General features: G+C 46.6%; 1 protein-coding gene across 13 annotated transcripts in view; it reads left to right on the forward strand.

The window, feature by feature from the left end:
- Nucleotides 1-17,730, forward strand: part of ARMC9 (armadillo repeat containing 9) — a 137,838-nt gene that overhangs the window by 99,991 nt on the left and 20,117 nt on the right. For all 13 annotated transcript variants that reach the window (XR_007478508.1, XR_007478512.1, XR_007478509.1 and 10 more), the window contains one exon: nt 8,585-8,689. Coding sequence is in view for 8 of the 13 variants with exons in the window: in XM_033425491.2 (XP_033281382.1) it covers nt 8,585-8,689 (105 nt within the window). In the remaining 5 variants the exon portion in view is untranslated. The remainder of the gene's footprint in view (nt 1-8,584; nt 8,690-17,730) is intronic.

Raw genomic sequence — 17,730 nt, forward strand, 5'->3', positions numbered from 1 at the left:
TCTCCAGGTGGCAAGCAGATCGGCTGAGATGCCCTGGTTCTTCCTCTGGCCCTACACTTGCATATGACACTGTGACTTAAGTTGACTTTTATTACAGGGTCGTATATATTAGGGACCAAATGTAGAAACTGGCCTGTGTTTTGTGAAGGTTATCAATTACCAATGAATTTAGCTATGAAGTATTTTTAATAAAAAACAGCTTCAACTTGCTTTAAATTTTTAAAAATTTGAATAATATTTCAGTGAATCTCTTACTAACTTATCTTTGAACGAGTTAATAAATCAAGCTTTAACTTATGATGGAGAATACGTTCGTTCGCTGGTTTGTGTATTTGCAAGTGAATGCCTTACATATGTACTCGCTGTCGAGAGTAAAGAAGTACTTTTGTGAGCGTTGACTAAGGTTAGCCATTGACCTTTTATTTTTCATTGAAATGGAATGTGGGCATTTGTTTTGTTTCTTAAGGTTTCATATCTCATCCTGGCAGGGAAGTGGTGTATGACCAATACCTCTGTGAAACTGTGATCCATGTGCCCATTTCCAGCTGGAGCCTCCAAAGCTTGGTTCCCTAGGAAAGAGGTGAAATACTACCCCACTGCCCAGAGCGCTTGGCCACTCACGCTGACCACACAGCCCAATGCTTTCGTCCACAAAGAGCAGTCATTTTCCTAAAATAATCATATAATGTACACACTATTTGATCACTAAGATGCTGGTATTGTAGTAAGCTAAACTCTAAGCCAAGGCAGCAGCGTAAATCTTACCTGGCTGTCCCAGACCTGACCTCAGGTAGGGCCTCATATAGCATTACCTTTAAGGAACCCCGAGTGAAATTTCAGGATGGCGTGTTCACACGCGCTCGACAGAGCTGCCAACCCAGGTGAAGCAGCAGGAGAAGGCAGCAGCCCTTGCATGGAGAATGAGTCAGGACTAGAGGCTGCACGACCATGAACCTGGTGTTCCAGGTAGGACAAGAGCGGATTCTCCGTCGGTGATTAGATGGGACAGGAAGAGAAAGGACAAGACAGGGGCATCCGGAACGGTGCCGCGGCCCTCCTCTCCCCTCTCTCTGCCCCGTTGAGCTCAATCTCCACCGGGCACTGAGGACCCTCGGGCCTCAGAGGGCCCGGTCAGTCCAGCCTGTGCCTCCTCAGAGACCGGCTTCCCTGAGGGGCCCCAGGTGGCTGAGTCAGAAAGATCTGGGCAGAAGGGGACTGGCCCAAGGTTAAAGTCCAGACTCCTGCCTCCAGGCCAGGCTCTCACTGTGGACCTGTCCCTTCTCTCCAGCTCAGATTCCACATCAGACAAAGTAGGTGTAATCAAAGGAACCCACACGGAGTCACTGTGAGAATTCAGGTGAAGTGCTGTGGAAATGTAAGGTGGATTCCTCCATGGTTCTGTGGTCACAGAGCATCAGTGAAGTGCTCAAATGTAAGCTGGAGGGAGCAGCGTCTCCGCAGCAGCCCCTGCCGCGGGTAAGACAGCGCGGAGGGTTAGGAAAAGCTACGGGTTGGACTGGAACATGCCTCTCAGTCTGCTGGTTCTGGTCTGCTTCGGGGGCCACCTAGAATAAGTCGAATCCCCTTTCCCTAAGAAAGCCCACCCTGGGGTGACAGCGTCTAGTGGTGGCAGGTGGCACCGACTGGGTGGTGGAGAACGCCCGGGAGACAGGGCTGCGCCCTGGAACGGCCCTACCCAGAGGCAGTCCTCACGGGAATTTGGGCCTCCGCGTCCCTTGGAAACTGACTCAGATAAACCAAATTCACAAAAGACTGGGGCACCCAAAATGGCTGGAAGTTTGTTTGAAAACAAGGACAGGTACTTGACGTTTGCTTTCTCTTCCTGTTGGCAAGTTTAGAGGAAGCAAGTCACATGTGGTTGAGTGGGTGAGGAATCAGGAGAAGGATTGGTTAGATAATCTCAGGGACGCTTGGCACCCAGGCGTGCAGCCCTGGGGCACCCCCTCCGCCCTGAGACTGGACGGGCACTGGACGGGCATCTCCTCCAGGGCCCCTCCTTCCTGCCATCTCACTTCACAGCAGGCCAGCTCCCTTCACGCGGACACATTCTTTCCTTAGTTTCTACCTCAGTCAGGTGACGGCCTGGTCTGTTTTGTATTGATCTTTATAATTTAACCTGCAAAGGATAGTGTAATCTCCGAAGCGCTAGCAGGGAGCGGGAAAGAGGACCGCAGCTTCCCCGGCACCATGTACGTCGTTCAGCTGGAGTTTGATTGGACACAGACCCGAGTCAGCTCATATATGCTATCATCTTGTTTGTAACTCCTCTCTTTTTGTGTATTTGAAAACTTTTTATTTTGAGATAATTATAGATTGACATAACGATAGAGAAAAATCTTGTGTACCCTTTACCCAATTCCACCCACCGGTAGCATCTTGCAAAGCTACAGCATAACAACAACCAGGGTGTTAACACTGATGCATTCAAGAGCCAGAAGATTTCCATTACCACAGGGTCCCGTTACAGCCACAACTCCCATGTCCTCCTTAAAATCGGGCAACCACTAACCTGTTCTCCATTTCCATAGTTTTAGCGTTTCAAGAACGTCGTGTAAGTGGAGTGATACAGTATGTAACCACTGAGGATTGGCTTTTTTCACACAGCGTATTTCACTGGAGATTCATCCAGGCCCCTGTGTGTCAATAGTTCATGGTGTGGGGCTTCCCTGGTGGCGCAGTGGTTAAGAATCCGCCTGCCAGTGCAGGGGACATGGGTTCGAGCCCTGGTCCGGGAAGATCCCACATGCCGCGGGGCAACTAAGCCCGTGCGCCACAACTACTGAGCCTGCGCTCAGAGCCCGCGAGCCACAACTGCTGAGCCCGTGTGCCACAACTACTGAAGCCCGAGCACCTAGAGCCCGTGTTCCTCAACAAGAGGATCCACCGCAACGAGAAGCCCGCGCACCGCAGGGAAGAGTAGCCCCCGCTCGCCGCAACTAAAGAAAGCCTGAGTGCAGCAACAAAGACCCAACGCAGCTAAAAATAAATAAATAAAATAAATAAATTTAAAAAAAAAAGTTCGTGGTGTGGCTGGACCACAGTTTGTTTAACATTCTCCTGTGGAAGGACATCTGTCGTTCCCAGTTTTTGGTTATTACAAATAAAGCTGCTATGAACATTCATGTACAGGTTTTTGTGTGACAGTAAGTTTCCACTTCTCTGGGATAAATGCCTAAGAGCATAATTGTTGGGTCACGTGCAGCTCCATGTCTAGCTTTTTGAGAAGCTGCCGTGCTGTTTGCCGGAGCGGCCGCTCCAGTTCTGTGTTCCCACCAACAGCGTATGTGTGATGTGCTTTCTCTGCATCCTCACCAGCATTTGATGTTATCACTGTTTTTAACTTAGCCATTCTGATAGGTGTGGAGTGACTCACTGTGGTTTTAATTTGCATTTTCCTAATGGGTAGTGATGTTGAACATTTTAATGTGTCATCCGCGTGTCCTCGTTAGTGAAATGTCTCTTCATATTTTTGCCCATTTTCTAACTGGATTGTTTGGGGGTCTTACTGTTGAGTTTTGAGTATTCTTTCTATATTTTATATATTTAGATACTAGTCCTTTGTCAGGTATGTGGTTTCCGAATGTTTTCTGCCAGTTTATAGCTTTTCTTTTTGTCCTCTTAACAGGGTCTTTCACACAGCAAAGTTTTTAAATTTTCAATAAAAATCCGATTTATCAAATTTTCCTTTTTATGGACTGTACTCCTGGTATCAAGTATAAGAACGCTTTGCCTTGCCATGGGTCCTGAAGATTTTCTCCTCTTCTAACAATTTGATAGCTTTACCTTTAAGTCCATGGTCCATTCTGAGTTAATTTTTATATAAGGTGTGAGAATTAAAGTAAGGTTCTTTTTTTTTTCCCATGCATGTCCAGTTGCTCCAGCACCACTTGTTTGTTTGTTTGTTTGTTTGTTTTAATAACAATGGTTGGCATTTATTAGTCATTTACAGTGTATCTGGCACTTTTCTAATGTACAGTTTTCAGAAGTGTCCTATGAGTTAGATTCTGTTATTACCATGATTTTACAGATAAGGAAACTGAAAGGTAGATGGAATAAACCGTACAAAGCCCAATGGCAGATGACCATCAGAGCCCATGTTTCTAGCCTATGTGCTCTACTATCTCCCGTATAGAATATTTTCCCTTCTCTAGTATTAAGATATTTTATGATAATTTTAGATTTTAAAAGTTTCCCCAGTGATAATTTACTTTTTCACACCAAGAGATCTGTTCCAGTTCGCAGCAATCTAGTCAATAATTCCAAATTTTCATTATTGAATCTTGGGGCAGCACCACTTGTTGAAAAGACTGTCCTTCCTCTGTTGAAATACTTTTTGCACCTTTGTCAAAAATCAGTTGGGCGTATTTGTGTAGGTCTGTTTGAGGTTCTCTGTTTTGTCCAGTTGATCTATATCTCTCTTCCTCTGCCAACACCACATAGTCTTGATTCTGGTAGCTATATAATGTCAACTGGGAAAAAAGTGCACAACCTAGAAGTTGAGAGTTATGTTTTATTCAGGGGCTTTACTGAGGACTGTAGCCTGGGAGACAGCCTCTCAGACAGCTCTGAGGGACTGTTCCAAAGAGGTAAGGGAGGCACTGGATATAATAGGAGCTTTTGCTGGGGAGGAGAATGTAGTTGAACATCAAAAGATTACTACTAATCACAAAAAAAACACAAAAAAACGGACATCTCAAGTTAATGATTTTAGTGCTTTTCAGTGTATGGGAAGATGCAAGAGGCTGGGCTCATTGAAATTACCGTTTTGATATTCATCTTAACTATCTAGGGCCAGTACCTTGTTTTTTTCCATCCTGAGTTCCCCTCAGGGTGCACCAGCAGGGGTGGCTGCAGTGGCTGATGACTTTATGGCCATAGCATCCTTTGTTTGCTGAAATGGCAGACGACAGTCTTTGCCTACAATAAGAAGTCTTGAAATCAGGTGGACTGATTCCTCCCACTTTATTCTTCTTTTTCAAAATTGTCTTAGCTATTCTAGTTCCTTTGCCCCTTCCATACAAATTTTAGAGTAGTCCTGTACCCATCTACAGAAAAATCTTGCTGGGATTTTTATAGAAATTACATTAAACTTGTAAATCAACTTGGGGAGAATTGACATTTTAACTATGTTGAGTTTCTAATTCATGAACAAGTTAATGTCTTTCCATTTATTTAGGCCTCCTTTGATTTCTTTCTTTAGCGTTTTGTAGTTCTCAGCATACAAGTCCTATACATGTTTTGTTAGATTTACACCTAAGTATTTCTTATTTTATTTTTTTTGTGTGTGTATAAGCAATTGTAAATTATATTGTATTTTTAATCAGAGTCTTAATTTAAGACTAGTATGTAGAAATTGATTTCTGTATGTTTATCTTATATCCTGTGACCTTGCTGAACCCACTTATTAGTTCTTTGAGTTTGGGGAGGTCAATTCCTTAGGATTTTCTACATAGACAATCATGTCATCTGCAAATAAAGACAATTCTATTTCTTCCTTTCTGATCTGTACGCTTCCTATTTCCTTTTTTGCCTTCTTGCTCTGTCTAGAACTTATAACACTAAGAATGGTGAGAGTAGAAATCCTTCCCTTGTTCCCAGTCTTAGGGGGAAGGCATCCAGTCTTTCACCATTAAGTATAATGCTAAATACAGGTTTTCTATAGATGTTCTTTATCAAGTACCCCCCATTCCTATTCTTCTGAGTTTTGGGTCATGAATGGATATTGAATTTTGCCATGCTTTTTCTTCATCCATTAATATAATCATGTGATTTTTTTTTCTTCATAAGCCTGTTAATCTTGTGGATTACAATGATTAAATTTTAAATACTGAACCAGACTTGCATCACTAGAACAAACCCCACTTGGTCATTGTATATAATTTTTTTTAGCATATTGATCTATTGGTCTATTCTATTTGCCTATATTTTGTTAAGGATTTTTTTTCATTTTCCTTTAACTCGGTTGTTAAGGACTTTTGCATCTTTATTTATGATGGATATTTGTCTGTACTCTTTTTATAAAAGTACTGTCATTGTCTGGTTTCGGTACCAGGGTAATACCAGCTTCATAAAATGAATTAGGAATTATTTCTTCCTCTTCCGTTTTTGGAGAACATTGTGTAGAATTGGTGTTAACTTTTTAAAAAGTTTGGTAGAATTCTCCAGTGAAACCATGTGGGCCTGGAGAAGTCTTTGGGGGAATTTTTAAATTAGGAATTCAATTTTCTTAATAATTATAGGATTATTCAAGTCATCTGAGAGGCTTTGTGTTTTTTATCTAAGTTGTCAACTTTATGTACGGTTGCTCATAGTAATCCCTATTATCCTTTTTTTTTTTTCATTTTTTAAAAATCTTTTATTTATATAAGTGTGAACTCTACCTCTGTGGATTTCTACCTGATAATCCATTAATATCCACATTTATTTTCATGCTCACATTGTCCCCATTTGGCCAGTGGAAGTCCCACCAAGTTACCTCTCGTGCATTATATAATTTAATTGTACATTATTTGTTACAAAAAAATTGAACTAATATATCTTTTCAAACAGTGAAAAAGAACAAAAAGTGACAAGGGCCTAAGAGAAGACAGTGGCAAGTAGAAAAGAAATTTAGAAGTATATAGGTGGCGAAAGTGTGATGATTAACTTGGTATGGGCCTATTATCCTTTTGATGTCTGCAGGTCTGTAGTGATAGCTCCTGTTTCATTCCTGATATCAGTCATTTGTGTCTTCTTTTTCTTTGTCAGTCTTGCTACAGGTTTGACAATTTCATTAATCTTTTCAAAGAATCAGCTTTTAGTTTTACCAGTTTTCTCTGTTGTTTTCCTTTTCATCGATATCTGCTCTTCTCTTTCTTACTGCCTTCCTTTTGTTGGCTTTATGTTTACTTTTCTATGTTCTTGAGACTTCCTGTTTTTTTAATCTGTTTCAAGAATGTTTGTGATTGCTCACTGAAGCCATTTTATGATGGTCGCTTTAAAACTTTTTCAGACAATTCTAGCATCTCTGTATCTTGATGTTGGCATCTCTTGATTGTCTCTTAATTCAGTTTGAGAGCACGCTGGTGCCTGGTATGATGAATGATTTTTTATTTAAACCCAGATATTTTGGATACTATGTTATGAAACTTCTGTCTTACTTTAAACCTTCTCTTTTACCCCTGCTGTGGCAGAGGAGCAGGGGCTTCTCCTCATTACTGTTAGGTGTGGGTAGATGTCCAGGTTCTGCAGTTGGCCTCTGTTGACACCCCGGGAAGCGGGGGAGGAGACTCCTTGTTACTGCAGGACAGGGGTGAGAGTTCTCCGTCCCTGCTAGGCCGCCACTAACACCTCCCTGACTGGAAGAGGTGGTAGGAATGCCTTGTTACTGGCCCCCACGTGGCCTCCCCGACACCGCAGGAACATGGTGAAACGTGGCAGTGGTGAACGTCTTGAGTCTCCACCAGGCCTCCTCTGACACCGTCCCTGGTTGCGGGGCAGGGACATCTCATTACTGCAGAGCGGGGGTGGAAGTCCAGGCTCTCCACCTGGTCTCTACTCTCCCTTCCGGGTAGGGGGGCTTCATTACCACCCAGCAAGGACAAAACTCCCCCTCCCTACTTGTCCCTCTCTGATGTCACCCCGGTGGGGGTTACTGGGGTGCCTCGTCACAGCCTGGTAAGGGCAGAAGTCTCAGCGCCCTGACGCCCTTGCTGGTGTGGTTGTGGGTGGGATGACAGTGTTTGCTCCGGTGTTTGGTTAGTGTCTAAAAGTTCCATCGTGCTGGACTCCCTGTTTCCTGGTTCTTTGGCTAGGTGGAGTAGGCTTTGGGGGACTTTTTTTGTCTTCACCATGCTCGTTTCCGGATTGCTGGCTTCTTCAGCGCCAAGTCGGGAATCTCTAAGGCAAAAAGTAAACCCAGGGGACTCACCACCTTTTATTCCTTGTGTTTCAGGATACCCAGCCAGTCTGCCCCCTCCTCTCCACCTCTCAGGGTCTCATATTTATTTTGTACGTAATGTCCAGTGTTTTTGGTTGTACTTAGTGGGAGGAACAGGGAAAAATATGTCCACTCCATCTTCCCAGAAGCAAAACAGTTTTTCTCTTTTTGCTGAGTCTTCTTATTGACCGTAAACTGCGGAAGAAGAGCAAGCCTACAATACACAGTTTTGTATCCTCTGTAAGGCCTGCGCACGTGGTGGTGCTTAGTAGTTATTTGTAGACTGGCTGATTTGGCTGTTCACATGGCACCTTGACCTCACAGAGAAAAACATTCTGAGAACTGTAACTAGGAGAGACCATTCAACAGCATCTTGGGTGAACCTCTTCCCACCTGTGGCCGTGGAAGTGTTCATTAGGTGCCCAGCTTCCTAAAGAGGTGGGTTGGCGTTTTCCCTTTCATCTTCACGGAGGTTGTGAGCAGAGGGCAGACGGCCCTGGAGAACCTTTGAAATGCAAACCCATGAGCCGCTGCTGTTGGGCTAAGGTCTTCCCATGTCATGAGGTGCCCCCTTGGGGAGCCGCCCTCTGGGAACTTGCAGCGAGGGAGGTCCAGAGCACTCACCCCGTGTCTCCTTTGAAACAGGAGGACCATGACACTATGGAAGCCGATCTGGACAAAGATGAACTGATCCAGCCCCAGCTTGGAGAGCTCTCAGGCGAGAAGCTGCTGACCACGGAGTACTTGGGAGTAAGTACCGTGTGAAGGGGGCGGGGACCCCGAAATAGAAAGGAGAGATGGACCATTGATGGACTTAGCATTTGCAGTAACACATAAGGGTTTGGTTTGGTCTGTTATGATACTATGTTTATTAGAAGATATGTGTCAGCCAGCTTGCTTCCAGCGGCCCTGAAGTGCACAGCGGCCCTAGTTACTATCCTAAACAGATCCGCTGCTGGACAGAAGGCGGTTAGAGTATAACTAAAAGGCACACTCCAGAGCCTTCGTAACATCCGAGGGTAAGCCCGTCCTTAGTAGTAAATCGTCTGCCCGTCCAGCGTCTTGGTTTTCTCGTGCCTCATCCGTGAGAAGGGAAGACTGCTGCAGCTTTGTCAGTCGTCAGCACACAGGTGATGGCCGAAGCCATCCGAGCAGGTGAGGTCGCCCAATTAGGGAGGCGGAGGGTGGAGAGGGAGGGAGGGTGGAGAGGGAGGGAGGGTGGAGAGGGAGGGAGGGTGGAGAGGGAGGGAGGGTGGAGAGGGAGGGAGGGCGGGGCCAAGGGCAGGGGCGGAGCCAGCATGTCAGGCGCAGGAGAAGGAAGACGGGCCCCTGAGAAGGACAGAAAGTGAACAGTCAGAGAGGCTTGAGGAGGGGTGCTTCCGGGTGGGCTGAGTGGTCAGTCAAAGCACCAAGAGGCCTGTGGAGTCACACATCTGTGAGGGACCATAATCTGAACTCCCCGACGACTCCCTTGCTACCACCCACCAGCTAGATAGGGAAGGGTGTGAGCCAGGGGAGCTGCCCACTGGCTGGGAGAGGACAGCGGCGTCGAGGGCCCAGGTGTCTCGTGGAGCCTTGATCAGAGAACACGTGGGTGAGCAGGTGGGATGCCGCAGGGTAAGGGGTCTGAAGGGAGCAGCAACGGCACAGGATGAGGCCAGTTCCGACTGAAGCCCCGTGACAGATGGCTGGCACGTAGGAGTGAAGGCCGTTGGTATTAAAAGGAGCTCCTGGAATTTTGAAGCTGGTGGTTGACTGGGTCGGTTACATGGACCCTGAAATCTCCTCAGATTGGGCAGGTCAGTGTTGGAGCTGGGATGCTGAACAATTGAAGCGAGGACAGTGACTTGGGAAGGAAAAAGGTGGTGGGTGCCAGTGGCGTGAGCCTTTCCAGGGGCAGGTGGAAGCAGAAAGCACCTGTCCATTCCCATTACTGCCCCGCCCAGGCCCTCATCACCTCACCCTGGGCACTGGTCTCCCTGGTCACCTGGGCCTGGTCTTCCTCATTGTTCAAGGAGTTTCCAGGGGCCCCAGGCTGGAGTCAGTATATGCTGGCAGAACTTGAGGTTGGAGGACAGCCAAGGGCCCAGGCATGGGGACATTGTCGGCGAGGGTTTTGGAGTTTACTCTGCGTGAGCTGGGAAGCCGTTGGAGGGCGCAGAGCAGGGCAGTGCTCAGTCTGACTTACGTTTTACTATATTAACTTCTATTTTCACTCTGGCTGCTTTGTGGAGAATAGACCACATGGGGCAAGAGTTAAAGAAAAGGGGTGATTTAGGAGGCTGGGTGACCACCGGCCCCCAGTCATGGACAAGTGCCTATAGCCCGCCACTGTCCCTAGAAACAGCTCAGGGATCAAAGGAACCTAACTGACTGCGGAGGCTCCATTACGTTAAGTCAAGTGGGGAGGTAGGTGCTTGAGAAGGGACGGAAGTGAGGCCATCCGGGTTCCAAACTGCTGATGGAAGTCTTGAGCCCTGACTAGGCCTTTGCTTCCCTTTGGAAGAACACTGGCTTTGTCAGGGAAGGCCTGAGCTCCATTTGACAGGACGTGCATTTTTTTTTTCAATTTATTTATTTTTTATTTTATTTATTTTTGTCTGTGTTGGGTCTTCGTTGCTGCGCGAGGGCTTTCTCTAGTTGTGGGGAGCGGGGGCGACTCTTCGTTGTGGTGCACGGGCTTCTCACCACGGTGGCTTCTCTTGTTGCGGAGCATGGGCTCTAGGCGTGCAGGCTTCAGTAGTCGTGGCACATGGGCTCAGTAGTTGTGGCTCACGGGCTCTAGAGCGCAGGCTCAGTAGTTGTGGCGCACGGGCTTAGTTGCTCTGCGGCGTGTGGGATCTTCCTGGACCAGGGCTCGAACCCGTGTCCCCTGCACTGGCAGGCGGATTCTTAACCACTGCGCCACCAGCGAAGCCCTGGACGTGCATTTTTAAAAGCAAGATTCTCATGCTTCATGGGCAGGTGGTGAGGAAAACAGAAGGCAAGTTGGTGGGGCTTCTCTGGAGGATGGTGGCGAAGCTGTCGAGAACTCAGCCCTGAGATGCTGGGACTTCCCACAGACACCACTGCACAAGCACGCGAGGGTCAGCAAGGATGTTCAGACGGAAACCCCAGTACAGCCCCTCCGCTAAATAGCTTTTAGCACCTCTGCACAGTGGAATGCCGCGGGTGAGATCTTATGTTGATGTGGTGAAGATTTTTAACAGCAACAACGAAAACAAGACACCGAACATGCTGGAACTACCAGTTTAATCTTGCAGTTTGGTGAGGCACAAAGTGACAGAGCTTTCAAATCAACCAATAATCCAGCTTAATGGCATCCAGAAATGGTGTCATTTTACCATAGCCTGCAGTTCTAACTCTCCTTAATGCATAGGTACTGTTCTTTTACCAGAAGGAAACATTTAGAAAAGTTCTACACATGCTTGTTTATCTCATTGGTGTCAGTTACTTGTCGGTGGCAATGTGAGTGGTAAGAATGAAGTACAGAAAGAATTCGTTATAAGGACGTGAAGACCAAGGTTATTAGCTTCCTAGGGCCGCAGTAACAAATGACCATAAACTGGATGGCTTAAAACCACAGAAATGTATTCTCCCACCATTCTGGAGGCCAGCAGTCCACAATCAAGTTATCAGCACAACCACACTCCCTCTGAAGGCTCTAGGGGAGAACCTCTCTTGGTCTTGCACCTTCTGGCAGCTCCAGACCCTCCTTGGCTTGTGGCTGTGGAACTCCAGACTCTGCCTCCTCTCCTCTTCTCTCTGTGTTCTCTTGTCTCTTATGACACTCTTCACTGGATTTAGGATAATCTAGGATGATCTCTTCATGTTAGGATCCCTAATGTAACTACATCTGCAAAGATGTATCCAAATCCGGCCCTGTTCACAGGTTCCCGGGGTTCGTACATGGACAGATCTGTTGGGGGCCACCATTCGACCCACTAGGCCAGGTCACCATAGGATCTCATGTGGAAACACTTTAAAGTTTTATTAGAAAACTTACTGTTGAGCAGTAATCGCTGAGGTTATAGGAACACTGCCCGTTTTGCTGTCTTTGTTCGTTAGATCCTCAGCTGCCCTCAGCCACCCAGTGTTGATTTGAAATTGACAGCCGGCCGGCGCTCTGAGCTCACCTCACCTGCCCACCTTTGGCTCTGGTGGTTCACGCGGGGGTTGTGCACTCATACCTGCTAACTGCTTGTGTCAGACGAGGGAACCTGCCAGAGACAGAAGGCGTTGCATTTCACTAGGGAATGTGCACCCCAAAAGTCACAATTCACGCCTCCCATTCTGGTGTACTAGGTAGACTGTAGATTTTTCAAGATCAGTGGAAAGCTGTTGACTTTTAGAAACTTGTATTCAAAAATTTTTCATTGAACCTGTGCCATTTGCCTAACACACAACAGAATGCTGGCAAAGTTTCTCAAGCTGTTATCTTCCAGAAGTTTACAGAAGATGACACAGAGCAGATAAAAGTGTGCTGTTGATGAGGGATGGGGGGTCGGGGGTTGACGGGTATCGTCCTGTGATGTCAGAGCTGGCCGTCGAAGGTACGTTAAAATAGAGTCTAGGGGCTTCCCTGGTGGCGCAGTGGTTGGGAGTCCGCCTGCCGATGCAGGGGACACGGGTTTGTGCCCCGGTCCGGGAAGATGCCGCGGAGCGGCTGGGCCCGTGAGCCATGGCGGCTGAGCCTGCGCGTCCGGAGCCTGTGCTCCACAACGGGAGAGGCCGCAACAGTGAGAGGCCCACGTACCACAAAAAAAAATAAAAATAAAAAAAAAGAGTGTAGGTCCCAGCCCAGACCTCCTTACCATAATCCCAGGAGTGGTAATTGTACACACCAGTGATTTTAAAACTATAATACTAGTTAGGGCGTGAGCGGGGAGGTGCAGTGAGGGCAGCCTGCCAGGGTGTCGAGGGGATGGAAGGGAGCCCTTCCCAGGATGCCTGGACCCATGGCTCCCCGCTTGCTGGGCATTGATGGCCACCCCGCGCCCTGCAAGGCCACACTCGCCGCCTGTCCTCACCCCCCCAAGTTCAAGCAGATAGCGCCTGTGCACTGCAGAGCCCGGGCCATGAAGAAGCTGGCAACCACAGGGAACTCAGGGAAAGCTCGGGCAGAACAAGCCCCTTTTCCTGGGCTTGCCTGAGCGTGGTGGTGGCCACATCACATGTATCCGTTCATTCATAATTCTGGTGAAAACAGCACCCTTCTGTGTTTCTTCTTCAGGCCGTGATGAGCAGCAGATCAAGATTGATGACTTGCCAACTTCTCCTTGCTTGGTTATTTCTAAATCTTTCAGAATCATCCACATTATGCCGAATAATCGCTTAGTTCTTCCTAAAAAGAGTGCCCTGCTTTAAATATCTTCAGTACCCTGGGTAAAGGAGTGTAGATATTCATCATAGGATCTCAGTTGTCTTGTTTTTATTTTGAAGTTTAAACTTATTGTTCAGTTACCTTTAACCACAGTCATAGGCGTGCCTTAAATTAGCTGGGCTCACGTCCTGGGCCAAGTCCTGTGCTGATTGCCTCACACATCTGATTCCATTTATTTAATCTCCTCCCAACAAAGGATGGGGTAAATTCTGCTCGTGTTGCGTGTCATAGATGAGGCAGCTAAGGCTGAGAGCGTTGAGGAGCATTCTCAGGTGTTATCTGAGCCTGTTTGCTCTTTACCACTAAGCTCTGCTGCCTTCCGGGAGAGCCGTTGATTTTCCAGTGAATTCTGTTCCGTATTTGAAAGTTTAGAGTCTCCAACTGTGTGAAATATTCAGAATTACTCTATGGTCCAATTTTTGAGCATAGACTCAGTTTGGAGGGGGAATGCCTGGTGTCAATGCTAATCACTCCCTTCCCACACTTCCTTTTCTGCCAAGTTGGTTTGGAGATCTCCTAAAGGGCTGGTTAAAGCAGGGGTCCTGGCCCAGCCTCCGGACAGTCTGAGTGTGTGGACCTGGCCCCAGGAATCTGCATCTTTATTACACCCCTCAGTGGTTCTAAAGCCAGCATCTGGGCCATGGAAACATTGCCACGTGGGCAGACCTCAAGGTTAACGGGGCCTCAGCAGGGGAAGTGAGTGCATCTGGCCAGGGGGCAGGGCCAGCCCGCCGGAGACAGGGAAGAAGCTTGGGCGCCTGCAGCTGGCCGTGTTTTACTCGCAGTGAAAACCAAAACCGGAGAAGGAAGGGCCTCAGTTTCCAATTTTTCCTTTTTTTTTTTCAAATTTGTCTCCACTTTGGGGTTTTTTTCTAATCACTTTTCAACCAATTTTTCCTGCTCTGCCTGACTCTGATGATTGAAAAGTCACTTGGAACTAACTAAAAAGTCCATATTCCTATGTGTGAAAACACAACCGAACAAGCAGGGGGAAGAATCCCCAACCCCCAAAGATTCCAAATCCTTTTCTTTTTCAGTTTGTTTCTGGGATTCTTTTTTCTGATTGCAAAAGAAATACATGCTTATTACTGAAAAGTCAAAAGTAAGCACAGCATAAACAACCACCATAATAATTCTGTCCACCCAGAGATAACCACTGTTCCCTCTATTTTCCTTTCATTTATCTCTGTATCTCATCTTTCCTTTGTCAGTTGGTTTTGAGCTCATCTGCAAGTAGCAGGGAATCCAGCCTTATCAGACCCCAGGCTCGTCTCCCGTCAGAAGGGAAGATCCAGGTTTTGTGGGCCCTCCAGTTTACAGGGTTTTGCAGGCCTTCTTTAAAACAACGGAATACAAAGTTTAGGTATAATAGTGAATACTTAGAATGAGACTAAGAAAAATAAATCACAGTCAAATTCAAATTTTAAGAACTGACAGATTGATAACCAAGAAGGACCTACTGTATAACACAGGGAACTATACTCAATATCTTGTAATAACCTATAATGGAAAAGAATCTAAAAGAGAATAGACATATGTATAACTGAATCACTTTGCTGTACACCTGAAACTAACACAACATGGTAAATCAACTATAGTTCAATTTTTTTTAAAAAAAGTAGAGAAAGGGAAAAAAAGAAAGAACTGACAGGTATCACAAACAGAAAAATAATGTTTTATTAACTAGCTGCTTGCCACGCGCTTCATGGTTTTCTTTCCGTATATTTTTTGTTTTATACTCTTTGATTGCCTCTACATATGTTGCAATGAGTTTGTAATATTTTCTACAGAGAAAGAAAAGAAAATTAGTCCTTCCTGTAATGTATTTGATCAGCTTTGTTTCTTTCTTTTTTTTTTTTTTTTTTTTGCGGTATGCGGGCCTCTCACTGTTGTGGCCTCTCCCGTTGCGGAGCACAGGCTCCGGACACACAGCCTCAGCGGCCATGGCTCACGGGCCCAGCCGCTCCACGGCATGTGGGATCCTCCCGGACCAGGGCACGAACCCGTGTCCCCTGCATCGGCAGGCAGACTCTCAACCACTGCGCCACCAGGGAAGCCCCAGCTTTGTTTCTTATTTCTGATAGATTTGAAAATTTTCTTTTGGCTTCACATTTAGTTTTATGGTAATGCTGTGTAAATTTTTAGGATTGTTGTTAAATTTGAGAAAACCATCCTCAAACTTCTTTCATAAAGAAACTGGAAGATTTGGGGGCATTTCAAGTTTTCCTGTGCACTGACTCTTCATAAATTCTCTGATGGTGTGTGGAATTCTAGAAGCCACTTCCACACCAGGACAGCTAGCGATGTTTGGCTATGCACAGAAGTGACTGGGAATCATATTTCCCACTAAACTCAAATTAAAGGTCATCCGGATTCACCGTCCTTTTGGCTAAGTTCTAAATTGCCTTTGGCCATTCCAACACCATGAGGGGGAGTATGGCAAGGGAAGTGAGAGTAGAAAGAAACAGCAGTTTTAAGTGACTGCAACCGAAACATGCTACTTCTGCAAATTTTACAAAAACCATATGAGCACAATGCCAGGGCTCTTTCCGGGGCTGTGAAGCTTTGGTTTCATTAGCTCCATGGGCGCTCTGCCTGGTGCATTGGCCCTTCATTCACATGCTTGTTGCCTCTTGGTCATAAGACGATGGATGCAGCTCCTGGCACAAAACATGATAAAGTCAGGAGGAAGTCAAGCGTGCAGGCCAGCCAAATCCACCCCCTCTACAGTGCTTTTCCCAAAGCTACTTCTGGTGTCCCCCACTTACTTCTTTTTTTTTTTTTTTTTATTGGAGTATAATTGCTTTACAATGGTGTGTTCGTTTCTGCTTTATAACAAAGTGACTCAGCTATACATATACGTATATCACCATATCTCCTCCCTCTTGCGTCTCCCTCCCAACCTCCCCCCCCACTTACTTCTTACTGGTCAGAACTGGGCCACATGGCCCCTAGCTGCAAGGGAGTCTGGAAAGGTGTTTTTAAGTAGATGCATTTCTGGGCCCACAAAATCAGAGGGCTGTTGGTCAAGAAAGAGGGAATGAGTATTAGGTGGCCAGCTAGCAGTGTCTCCTTCAGCTTCCAGGTTGTTTTCCATGTGTATAGATGGACATATTGTGTGCCTGTATTTTCTTACAAAAATTCATACTGCTCTATAGCATGTCATAATTGCTTTAAGTGATTCACCAATACTCAAAAACTAGTAAATGGGAAATTTTTTACCTAAATGGACATGTTGACCATCTTTTACTACAGAATAAATTACGTTCAGCTAAATCACATGCTGCATTTTTTTCTAATTGTGGTTAAACATGCTGTATTTTTTTAGTATCAGAACCTTTTTCAAACAGCATCTCCATCCGTAACACAGATGGAAGCTGAGTTCCTTTGGTGAGTAGGGTGGTTGTCAGGAACCCTTTCTCTTCTCTCCCAACAACCCCTGAAGCATTTCTGTGGAAATAGCACATTGTTGGTAGACACACTTTAAGACCTTTCCAGCCCAAAAGGGCTCCTTTGCAAACTGAGGTGCCCAGAGAGTGCCCTGGAGCCCTTGTGGGCCCCTCCGTGGCTCCCCACATGCACAGTGGCTTGCGAGGTGAACAGGAAACAAGCCCTCTGGAAAGAGCTGCTCTGAGACACCGAGCGCCTAACACAGTCGTTCTGGGCCCTCACACCAGCCCTGTTCACCAGAGGCCTTTCCTCAGGCCTTCTGACGACACACCGTATGGTTCTGCCCACAGGCCTGGCCCAGTTTCCTCATCCACTGGAGAGGACAAATACCACCCGCCTTAGATTGTTTCTTAGGCCTGTGAAGTTTTAGGGAGATGGTGTGGCTGACGGGGTTTTCCAAAGGCTGAAACACTCTCAAATATGTGCTGTGTTCTCTCTCCTCTAGGAAGGAGTTGGGAGGGGTGAGCTGGGAGGGACAATGGAACAGGGAGGAGGCAGGGGGCATGGGGGGCTGGCAGCCCACACACTCACTGTCTCCCTCTCCAGTGCCTAAGACTGAGCCTTCCTATCCTAGCCCTCTGTGGAAGGACCCGGGTGTCTGACTGGCATAATGGAGGGGGAAAGAGAAGCCCCGGGTGGTCCTAAGGTACTGTTGAATATTGGCCTGAAGGAACCTGCTCTGGTGATGGGGGCGGACATGTGAATTTGACCCTAGGTACTAGACGGGGACAGCGGGACAGAAGGGAAGTCGGAGGAGAAGCAGACAGCAGTGTTGAGTGACGGCAGTTAAAATAGGCTTCTTTTGCAAATTTCACAAGAGATATTAAGAGAGCTGAAGCTGCATATTAGTTCTTATTTGGGAAGCTTAATTACGTTCCTTTTCCTCCAAGAGGGTAGGGGCCTCCCCACCCCTCTCACCTGCCTTTCTCCCCTTCACACCCCCTTCCCTCTCCCCCCA

This window comes from Orcinus orca, chromosome 7 (genome assembly GCF_937001465.1).
Source record: "Orcinus orca chromosome 7, mOrcOrc1.1, whole genome shotgun sequence".
NCBI lineage: Eukaryota > Metazoa > Chordata > Mammalia > Artiodactyla > Delphinidae > Orcinus > Orcinus orca.